This window comes from Theropithecus gelada, chromosome 8, assembly GCF_003255815.1.
Source record: "Theropithecus gelada isolate Dixy chromosome 8, Tgel_1.0, whole genome shotgun sequence".
Taxonomy (NCBI): domain Eukaryota; kingdom Metazoa; phylum Chordata; class Mammalia; order Primates; family Cercopithecidae; genus Theropithecus; species Theropithecus gelada.
Genome location: NC_037676.1, coordinates 32,266,470 through 32,276,685, shown reverse-complemented (window position 1 = coordinate 32,276,685; position 10,216 = coordinate 32,266,470). Strand labels below are relative to the sequence as shown.

The 10,216-nt window shown below is 43.7% G+C and overlaps 1 protein-coding gene across 4 annotated transcripts in view; it reads left to right on the top strand.

The window, feature by feature from the left end:
- FUT10 (fucosyltransferase 10) overlaps positions 1-10,216 on the top strand; it is a 115,051-nt gene that overhangs the window by 13,327 nt on the left and 91,508 nt on the right. For 3 of the 4 annotated variants that reach the window (XM_025395317.1, XM_025395318.1, XM_025395320.1), the window contains exon 3: positions 8,092-8,386. In XM_025395317.1, the coding sequence (XP_025251102.1) occupies positions 8,092-8,386 (295 nt within the window). Of the gene's footprint in view, positions 1-447; positions 506-8,091; positions 8,387-10,216 lie in introns of all 4 variants that reach the window. The other variant, XM_025395321.1, reaches the window with a different exon arrangement.

Sequence of the window (10,216 nt, the reverse complement as noted above, 5' to 3'; positions counted from 1 at the left end):
TTCCTTCCTTCCTTCCTTCCTTCCTTCCTTCCTTCCTTCCTTCCTTTTCTTTCGACACAGTTCCACTCTGTTGCCCAAGCTGGAGTGCAGTGGCACGGTCTCTGCTCACTGTACCCTCTGCCTCCTGGGTTCAAGCAATTCTCGTGCCTCAACCTCCTGAGTAGTTGGGATTACAGGTGCCCACTACCATGCCCAGCTAAATTTTTTGTATTGTTAATAGAGATGTGGTTTCAACATGTTGGCCGTGCTGGTCTCGAACTCCGGATCTCAAGTGATCTGCCTGCCTTGGCCTCCCAAAGTGCTAGGATTACAGGCGTGAGCCACTGTGCTCGGCCAGGATCAGAGGTTTTCTAATGGGAGGAAAACACCTCCCAGTTTTCCTCCCAGTAAAAGACCTCTGGCAGGGAGACCCTTCAAGTTCACCCCCTGACCCCCTTTTTTAAACAGGTGAAACAGGTTTAGTGAATGGACGTGTTAGTCAGAAGAAAAGTCATTGAGATAGAAGGTGAGTTTGAGATTATCATAGGCTCCTGGTTGTAGAGAAACAGAAAGTAAAGCTCAGTCTGTCTTCCTGGGTCAAAATTGGATGCCTTCCTCAGAGTCTCCTATTGTTATCACTTTTGAAAGACTGCGTTCTTTTTTTATTTTTTATTTTTTTTTGAGACGGAGTCTCGCTGTGTCGCCCAGGCTGGAGTGCAGTGGCCGGATCTCAGCTCACTGCAAGTTCTGCCTCCTGGGTTCATGCCATTCTCCTGCCTCAGCCTCCCGAGTAGCTGGGACTACAGGTGCCCACCACCTCGCCCGGCTAGTTTTTTTGTATTTTTTAGTAGAGATGGGGTTTCACCGTGTTAGCCAGTATGGACTCGATCTCCTGACCTCGTGATCCTCCCGTCTCGGCCTCCCAAAGTGCTGGGATTACAGGCTTGAGCCACCACGCCTGGCCCGAAAGACTGCGTTCTTGGAGAAGCAAGGACTATTCTGAGAACAAGATAGTCTGTATCTTGTAGTAAGTGTAGAACACAGACATCTATATTATAAGTAAATCTTGACATGTGCTTCTAGACCAAGGACTATATATGGATGAATGAACTGAAATGTGTGCTTAGTTCTCCTACCTGTATCCCTTAGTCAGTTATTCTGAACTTCATTCACTGATTTCTGTTTATTCCTTTATTTATTTATTTATTTATTTATTCATTATTTTTTGAGACAGGATCTCATTTTGTCACCCAGGCTGGAGAGCAGTGGCACAGTCTCGGCTCACTGCAGCATCAACCTCCCTGGGCTCAGGCAGTCCTCCCACCTCAGCATCTTCAGTAGCTGGGACCACAGGCTTGTGCCACGGTGCCTGGCTGATTTTTATTTTTTTTTATAAATTTATTTTTTTGAGATGGAGTCTCACTCTGTCGCCCAGGCTGGAGTGCAGTGGCGTGATCTTGGCTAACTACTACCTCTGCCTCCCAGGTCAAGCAATTTCCTGCCTCAGCCTCCCAGGTAGCTGGGATTACAGGCTCCCGCCACTTAGCTAATTTTGCATTTTTAGTAGAAATGAGGTTTCACCTTATTGGCCAGGCTGGTCTTGAACTCCTGACCTCATGTGATCCACCTGCCCTGGCCTCCGAAAGTGCTGGGATTATAGGCGTGAGCCACCACACCTGGCCTAATTTTGGTATTTTTTTGTAGAGACGGGGTTTCACCACATTGACCAGGCTGGTCTTGAACTGCTGGGCTCAAGCAATTTGCACACCTTGGCCTCACAAAATGCTGGGATTACAGGTGTAAGCCACCGTTCCCAGCCCCTTCACTGATTTCAAATTGAAATAAAAATTGGGCAGTGACAGTAAAAGTATAGATATCAGCTCAGATAGATTTTGCACCCATTCAGGTGCCAGCCGAGCCGTCCATTTCAAAATCCACAGAACTTTTTTTTCTTTTGAGACAGGGTTTCACTCTCTCACCCAGGCCGGAGTGCAGTGGTACGATCTCGGCTCAGTGCAACCTCCACCTCCCAGGCTCAAGCAATCCTCCCAACACAGCCTGCTGAGTAGCTGTGACTATAGGTGTGTACTACTACTCATGGCTAAGTTTTCTATTTTTTTGTGGAGATGGGGTTTCACCATGTTGCTCAGGCTGGTCTTGAACTCCTGAGCTCAAGCGATCCACCTACCTGGCTTCTCAAAGCACTGAGATTGCAAGTGTGAGCCACTGTGCCTGGCTTCCACAGGACTTTTTTTTTTTGAGATAGAGTTTTGCTTTTGTTGCCCATGCTGGAGTGCAATGGCATTATCTCGGCTCACTGCAACCTCCACCTCCCGGGTTCAAGCAATTCTTCTGCCTCAGCCTCCTGAGTAGCTGGGATTACAGGTGCCCGCCACCATGTCCGGCTAATTTTTGTATTTTTAGTAGAGACGGGGTTTTGCCATGTTGGCCAGGCTGGTCTCGGACTCCTGACCTCTGGTGATCCACCTGCGTTGTCCTCCCAAAGTGCTGGGTTTATTGGCGTGAGTCACCACGCCCGGTTCTCCACACAACCTTTAAAGGTTATTTGTGGATGTGAATAGTTACGGTTGTGGGACTGGTACTGCCGCCTTCTGCCAGACTGGGATTCTCGTGAGAGGTAACATGTGCCTCCTGCCTTGTTTGTGCTGTAGGTATCTAGGACCCGCTACACAGAAGGCCTGGCGTTTTCAGTTTTCTGCTGCTTTCTGTGGGAAGGTTTATTTTTGGTTTTTTTTTTGAGACGGTGTCTTGCTCTGTTGCCAGACTGGAGTGCAATGGTGCGATCTGGGCTCACTGCAACCTCCGCCTCCTGGGTTCAAGCGATTCTTCTGCCTCAGCCTCCTGAGTAACTAGGATTACGGGTGCCTGCCATCACTTCTGGCTAATTTTTTGTATTTTTAGTAGAGACAGGGTTTTACCGTGTTGGCCAGGCTGGTCTCGAAGTCCTGACCTCAAGTGAGTCACCTGCCTTGGCCTCTCAAAGTGTTGGGATTACAGGCGTGAGCCATACCGCACATGGCCTCCATTCCTGTTTTTAGGCAAATGAAATACTTTGCCACATAAGTAGGGTAAAGATAGAATAAATAGAAAAAAATCATGTTATGGATCCTATGTTAGTTTGCTATCGCTGCTGTAACAAAATACTGCAGATGGAGTGACTTGCTTCCACAACCAAAATTAGTTTTTTGTTTACAGTTTCAGAGACTGGGAAGTCCAAGATCAAGGTGTCAGCGGATTCTGTCTTCTGAGGCCTCTCTCCTTGGCTTATAGATGGCTGTGTTCTCCCTGTGTCTTTACACTGCATTCTCTCTGTAACTGTGTGTGTCAAAATTTCCCCTTTTTGTAAGGACACCAGTCATACTGGATTAGGGCCCACCTGTTTTAACTCAGTTACCTCTTTGAAGACCCTGTCTCCAAATATTGTCGCGTTATAAGGTACTGGGAGTAAGGACTTCAACATATGAATTTTTTTTGGGGTATACAGTTTAGCCCATAGAAGATTCTATAACATAAATTATTTAATTAATATTAATCTAAACATCAAAATATTATAGTTAGCCACACTTAAGCTAAAACATAGTTCTCTGGAGGAAAACTTAGACATTGTTTTCCATTCACATTTAACTATATTTTGTATAAACTGTCTGTAAATTCTTTGGGTATATATGTATATTTATTTTTTAATTTTACTTTTTAGTTGCATAAATAGTTTAGGAATATATATTGGAGTATTTTAAAGCAAATCCAGGACATAATAGCATTTCACCTGGATATATGTTAATATGATTCTCTCACTTTGCAGCTAGGAACATTGAAAAATTTAATGTAACCATATTGCTACTATCACACCCAACGAAATTAACAGTTACTGAATATTCTCTGTATGATAGGCCATGCTAAATTTTCCCAGTTGTCTCAAAAAAAAAAAAAGAATTTTCATAATGAGTTGGGTTTCTTTTTGAGACACAGTCTTGCTCTGTTGCCCAGGCTGGAGTACAGTGGCACGTTCTTGGCTCACTGCAACCTCCACCTCCTAGGTTCAAATGATCCTCCTGCCTCATCCTCCCAAGTAGCTGAAATTACAGGTGTGCACCACCACGCCCAGCTCAGTTTTGTATTTTTAGGAGAGATGGGACATCCCACCATGCCCAGCTAATTTTTTGTATTTTTTAGAAGAGATGAGGTTTCACTATATTGGCCAGGCTGGTCTCGAACTCCTGACCTCAGGTGATCCATCCACCCGGGCCTCCCAAAATGCTGGGAGTACAGGTGTGAGCCACCACGTCTGGCCCGAGTTGGTTTAAATTTGGAATAAAGAAACCTATACATTGCATTGGGTTGGTGAGTCTCAAGTTTTATGTTTTTGTTTTTTTCACTATTGAAAGGTTTGGCCAGTCATGGTGGCTCACACCTGAAATCTCAGCACTTTAGGAGGCCAAGGTGGGTGGATCATGAGGTCAAGAGATCGAGACCATCCTGGCCAACATGATAAAACCCTGTCTCTACTAAAAATACAAAAAAATTAGCTGGGCGTGGTGGTGCATGCCTGTAGTCCCAGCTACTCGGGAGGCTGAGGCAGGAGAATTGCTTGAGCCTGGGAGGTGGAGGTTGCAGTGAGCCGAGATCATGCCACTGCACTCCAGCCTGGTGACAGAACAAGACTCTGTCTCAAAAAAAAAAAAAAAAAGAAAAAAAAAGGCTTTTCTGCCCCACCTTTTATTCCATGTCATGGACTTGTTAAAACTGGGTCATTTGTCCTGTTGACTTTTCTGGAGTGTGGGATTGGCTGATTATGGTTTTATTTCATGCATTCCTTTATTCTGCCATATTTCCTACAATCAGGTAGTGATATCCAAAGGTAATGTCTTTTAAAAAGCTGTTTGCGCCAACATGATGAAACCCTGTCTCTACTAAAAATACAAAAAAGTTAGCAGGGTGTGGTGGCTCGCATTTGTAATCCCAGCTACTCGGGAGGCTGAGGCAGGAGAATCACTTGAACCCAGGAAGAGGAGGCTGCAGTAGGCTGAGATCGCACCATTGTACTCTAGCCTGGCGACAGAAAGAGAGGGACTCTGTCTCAAACCAAAAAAAAAAAAAAAAAAAAAGTTGTTTGGCAGAAGAATCATCTCTCCTTAAAAGCATCTCTATTATTTGGAAATGAACTTATAACTCACATAGTAGATATTGATTTGAAATGTGGAATAAATTTTACCTTTAGAAAGCCTATGGCTTTCTAAAAGCCTTTCTTTTAAGTGACTGGTTGTACATTTTCAGGGGAAGAAGGTCAGATGAAAAGATAGTTTGTGGCTACAAGTCATCTCCCGTGGATCAAACTACTGGGGAGAGCCATATTGTTCCATCATAAAAATGCTGAGAGAGCTATTGGCAACAGGCAGACTTTAGTTTTCAGTGATGGCTCTGCTGTTCTAAGTGTTGACTTTGGCATCTCAGGTGATCCATGACTTTTTAAAGCCAATATAATTTCTTACTCCTTCTGGAATGCTACTTGGCTTTCACTCAGTGGTTTTTTTTTTTTTTTTTTTTGGCCTTGGATACCTTTGAGAATCTAATGAAAGTCATGGGCCCTCCCCTCGGAGTTACAGACTCCATGCAATGCATCAATGATCAGTGGCCTTTATCTAACACCAGGAGCAGTGAGCACATAAAAGAGGTACCACTCTTGGCTGCTAAAAGCAGGACCCGAGGGCTGCACAGGGAGTGGCCTCCGTGGCCAACTGGTGGAGCAGTTAACACACAGAAATGTAAATGTGCCTTACTTTAACTGCTTTAACTGCTTTATTTGTTTCATGGTCTGACTGCTAAACTTTCAGTTACATATGGAGCAGATCAACCCTTTCTCCAGTATATTTCTATAATTAGTGCCATATCAATTATCATATTAATAGCAAATCTTGTTTTTTTTCCGGGATGGAGCCTCCCTTTGTTGCTCAGGCTGCAGTACAGTGGTGCAATCATACCGCACTGCAGCCTTGAACTCCTGGACTCAAGCGATCCACTGGTCTCAGCCTCCTGAGTAACTGGGGCTATAGGTGCAAGCCACTGTGCTCAGCACAATACCAAATCTTAAAATTTGATGAAAAGGCAGCACTTCTGGAGTTTCTGCTACACTCACCCTGCCCTCCAGATGACTGTTACTGATGTCCAAGCTGTCCAGTGACCCAGACTTAGACTATACTGGAATGAATTTTAAAATGTGGTTGTAAGTGGGAGTGAGTGGAATAGACTCTAGGGAATTTTGACATTAGGTATTATTTCACCATCTCAATGCTCTAGTGAGTATTACTAGAAACATAAAAACCCATGTTATGACTACTTTAATTGTAATAAAAAAGAAACCGGTTGGTAATTTATAACTCATTTTCCCTAGAGTACATTCTTTAGTAGTAGTCAGGTAATTATCCTATCATAGGTTTCATTAAGAGGCAAAACTGGCCGGGCGCGGTGGCTCAAGCCTGTAATCCTAGCACTTTGGGAGGCTGAGGCAGGCAGATCACGAGATCAGGAGGTTGAGGCCAGCCTGGCCAACATAGTGAAAACCTGTCTCTACTAAAAATACAAAAAGTTACCCGGGTGTGGTGGCTGGCACCTGTAATTCCAGCTACTTGGGAGGCTGAGGCAGGAGAATCGCTTGAACCTGGGAGGCAGAGGTTGCAATGAGCTGAGATCATGCCGCTGCACTCCAGCCCAGGTGTCAGTGCGAGATTCCGTCTCAAAAAAAAAAAAAAAAAAAAGAGGCAAAACTATTTCTGGATATCCTATAGACTTTTGAAATGGAGGGGAAATGTATTTGTTGTAAGTGTTTTCTATCGTTGGCCATTCTTGTTGGTTGATATTTGGAGGCTGTGTCCATTCCCTGATCCCTGAAACCTGTGAATATGTTACTTTAGGTGGCAAAAGGGACTTTGCAGATGGGATCAATGTGACCCACTTTGAGGTGGGGGGATTATTCCAAATTATTCATGTGGGCCCCATGTAATCACATGAGTTCTTAAAGATGGAGAGCCTTTCCTGACATAGTCAGAGAGAAGAGGTGACATTAGAAGAGTCAGAGAGATGCAGTATTGCTGGCTTTGAAGAGGAGGAAGGAGGCCATGAGTCAAGAATGGTGCTGGCTCTAAAAGAAAAGCAAGAAAGAGACTTCTGTTCTAGAGTCTTCAGGGAGGAATGCAGCCCTGCTGACCTCTGGGTCTCAGCCCAGTGAGACCCATTGCAGACTTCTGACTTCAGAACTGTGCAGTAACAAATTTGTGATTGATTGATTGATTGGTTTTTGAGACAAGGTCTTGCTCTGTTGCCCAGGCTGGAGTGCAATGGTGCAATCATAGTTCACTACAACCTCTAACTTTTGGGCTCAAGCAATCCTCCTGCCTCAGCCTCCTGAGTATCTGGGACTACAGGCATGCATCACCATGCCCGGCCGATTTTTTTTTTCTTTTTTTTGACATGGAGCTTTGCTCTGTTGCCGAGGCTTGAGTGCGGTGGCGTGATTTTGACTCACTGCAACCTCTGCCTCCCAAGTTCAAGTGATTCGATTCTCCGGACTCAGCCTCCTGGGTAGCTGGGATTACAGGCATGCGCCGCCACCACGCCTGACTGATTTTTGTACTTTTTTTTTTTTTTTTTTTTTTGAGACGGAGTCTCGCTGTGTCGCCCAGGCTGGAGTGCAGTGGCCTGATCTCAGCTCACTGCAAGCTCTGTCTCCCGGGTTTACGCCATTCTGCCTCAGCCTCCCGAGTAGCTGGGACTACAGGCACCCCCCCCACCTCGCCCAGCTAGTTTTTTTTTTTTTGTAGTTTTTAGTAGAGTCGGAGTTTCACCATGTTGGCCAGGCTGGTCTCAATCTCCTGGCCTCAAGTGATCCTCCCACCTTGCCCCCCTCCGATGTGCTGAGATTACAAGTGTAAGCCAGAGCACCTAGCTTTAATTTGTGTTGTTTTAAATTACTGTTTGTGGTAATTTGTTACAGCAGCAATTGAAAACGAGTCAGGGGCTAAATCATCAAGATAAATGAGAGATGTGCAAAAGGGAACCAAACAGTTTGACTCTGGTAATAATTGTCTTCTCTTTTAGGTCATGGTTGAGCTGGGGAAGTTTGAAAGGAAGGAGTTTAAAAGTTCTAGTTTGCAAGATGGACATACAAAAATGGAGGAAGCACCTACACACCTTAATTCATTTCTTAAGAAAGAAGAATTAACTTTCCACAGGAAAAGAAAATGGGAATTGGACAGCTACCCCATTATGCTCTGGTGGTCCCCGCTGACAGGGGAAACTGGGAGGTTAGGCCAATGTGGAGCAGATGCTTGTTTCTTCACCGTCAACCGGACCTACCTGCGTCATCACATGACCAAAGCATTCCTCTTCTATGGTAAGCAGGGCTTTCGCCTTTCTCCCTTTGTTTGCTGTGGTCTTACTCCAAAGCTGAGTTACAGCTTACCACTGAAAAGTGATGGTGGAGCTCCCCTTGAAAACACTTTAACACCCCTGATTTCCTTTGCATTTGCTCTGTGGAAGGCCGGAGCATTTAGCAGATACAGAAAAGAAACAAGCCTGGCTGGGCGTGGTGGCTTCTGAATTCTCTAACACGTTTATCTCTGAAGGGTTGGATAAGGGATTATGATCTTCTAGTTGTGCGTTAAGATGAAGCAAAGTTAAATGTTGAGTTTAATTTCCCAAATTTTAACAGAAGCTTCTAGAAAGATTTCCATTGCATACACACACAAAAATAGATAATATAATGAGCATTTATGTACCTATCACATAGCTTAAGGCATAAAATATTACATGTATAATTGAAAATCAATATGGCCCCTCCCTGACCGATCCCATTTCCCTCCCTGATACTTCAGAGGGAATCATGATATATATGTGTGTGTGTTTGTGTAACAACATAGTTATTGAGACATATAGGAATTATATATACATGTGTGTTAAAGTTTTTTAAATGTTTAAAACTGTTAAAAAAGGTTTTTAAATGTTGAAGTGTTTTAAATGTTGACTGTAGTACAACCACTTTAGATACTGGTTTGGCAATGTCTAGTAAATGTGAATTCATACTTAATAATTCCACTACTAAATTTATAACCACGTGAAATCTCACATATATACATGGATTGTTCATTATAGCATTGTTCATCATAAGTAAAGCTTTTAAAGTAATTGAAATGTCCAATAACAGAAAAATGATTACATGAAGTATATAAATTCAGTGCAATACTATGCAATGATGAAAATGAACTAGAGCTGTGAGCATGAAAATTTGATAAACCTCAAAACTAAGTTACAGATAGGAAGTTATATATAACACTACTCTGCATTGTTTATGTTATTGTTAGAAATCTGTAGTATAATTTTTTTTTTTTTTTTTTTGAGGTGGAGTCTCACTCTTGTCGCCCAGGCTGGAGTGCAGTGGCGCGGTCTTGACTCACTGCAACCTCCACCTCCCGGGTTTAAGCGATTCTCCTGCCTCAGCCTCCTAAGTAGCTGGGACTACAGGTGCCCACCACCACACCTGGCTAATTTCTATGTTTTTAGTAGAGACAGAGTTTCACCATATTGGCTAGGCTGGTCTCAAACTCCTGACCTTGTGATTCACTTGCCTCTGCCTCCCAAAGTGCTGGGATTATAGGCGTGAGCCACTGCAACCGGCCGTCTGTAGTAGAAATTCATTTAAGAATATGTGATGCTACTCCAGGGAAAACAACAAGTTGTACACACATATACATACATAAACACATGCATACACATATACATATATATACATACACACACACACATATATACACACACATATACATATATACATGCATATATACGCACATATATGCTGATATGGTTTGGCTGTGTCCCTACCGAAAATCTCATCTTGAATTGTAATCCCCATAATCCCCACGTGTCAAGGGCGGGGCCAGGTGGGGGTAACTTGATCATGGGGCAGTTCCACCATGCTGTTTTCATGACAGTGAGTGAGTCTCATGAGATCTGATGGTTTTATAAGCATCTGGCATTTCCCCTGCTGGCATGCACTCCATCCTGCCACCCTGTGAAGAAAGTACCTATTTCTCCTTTGCCTTCTGCCATGATTGTAAATTTCCTGAGGTCTCCCAAGCAATGCAGAACTGTGAGTAAATTAAACCTCTTTCCTTTATAAATTATCCAGTCTCGGATATTTCTTTATAGCAGTATGAGAATGGACTAA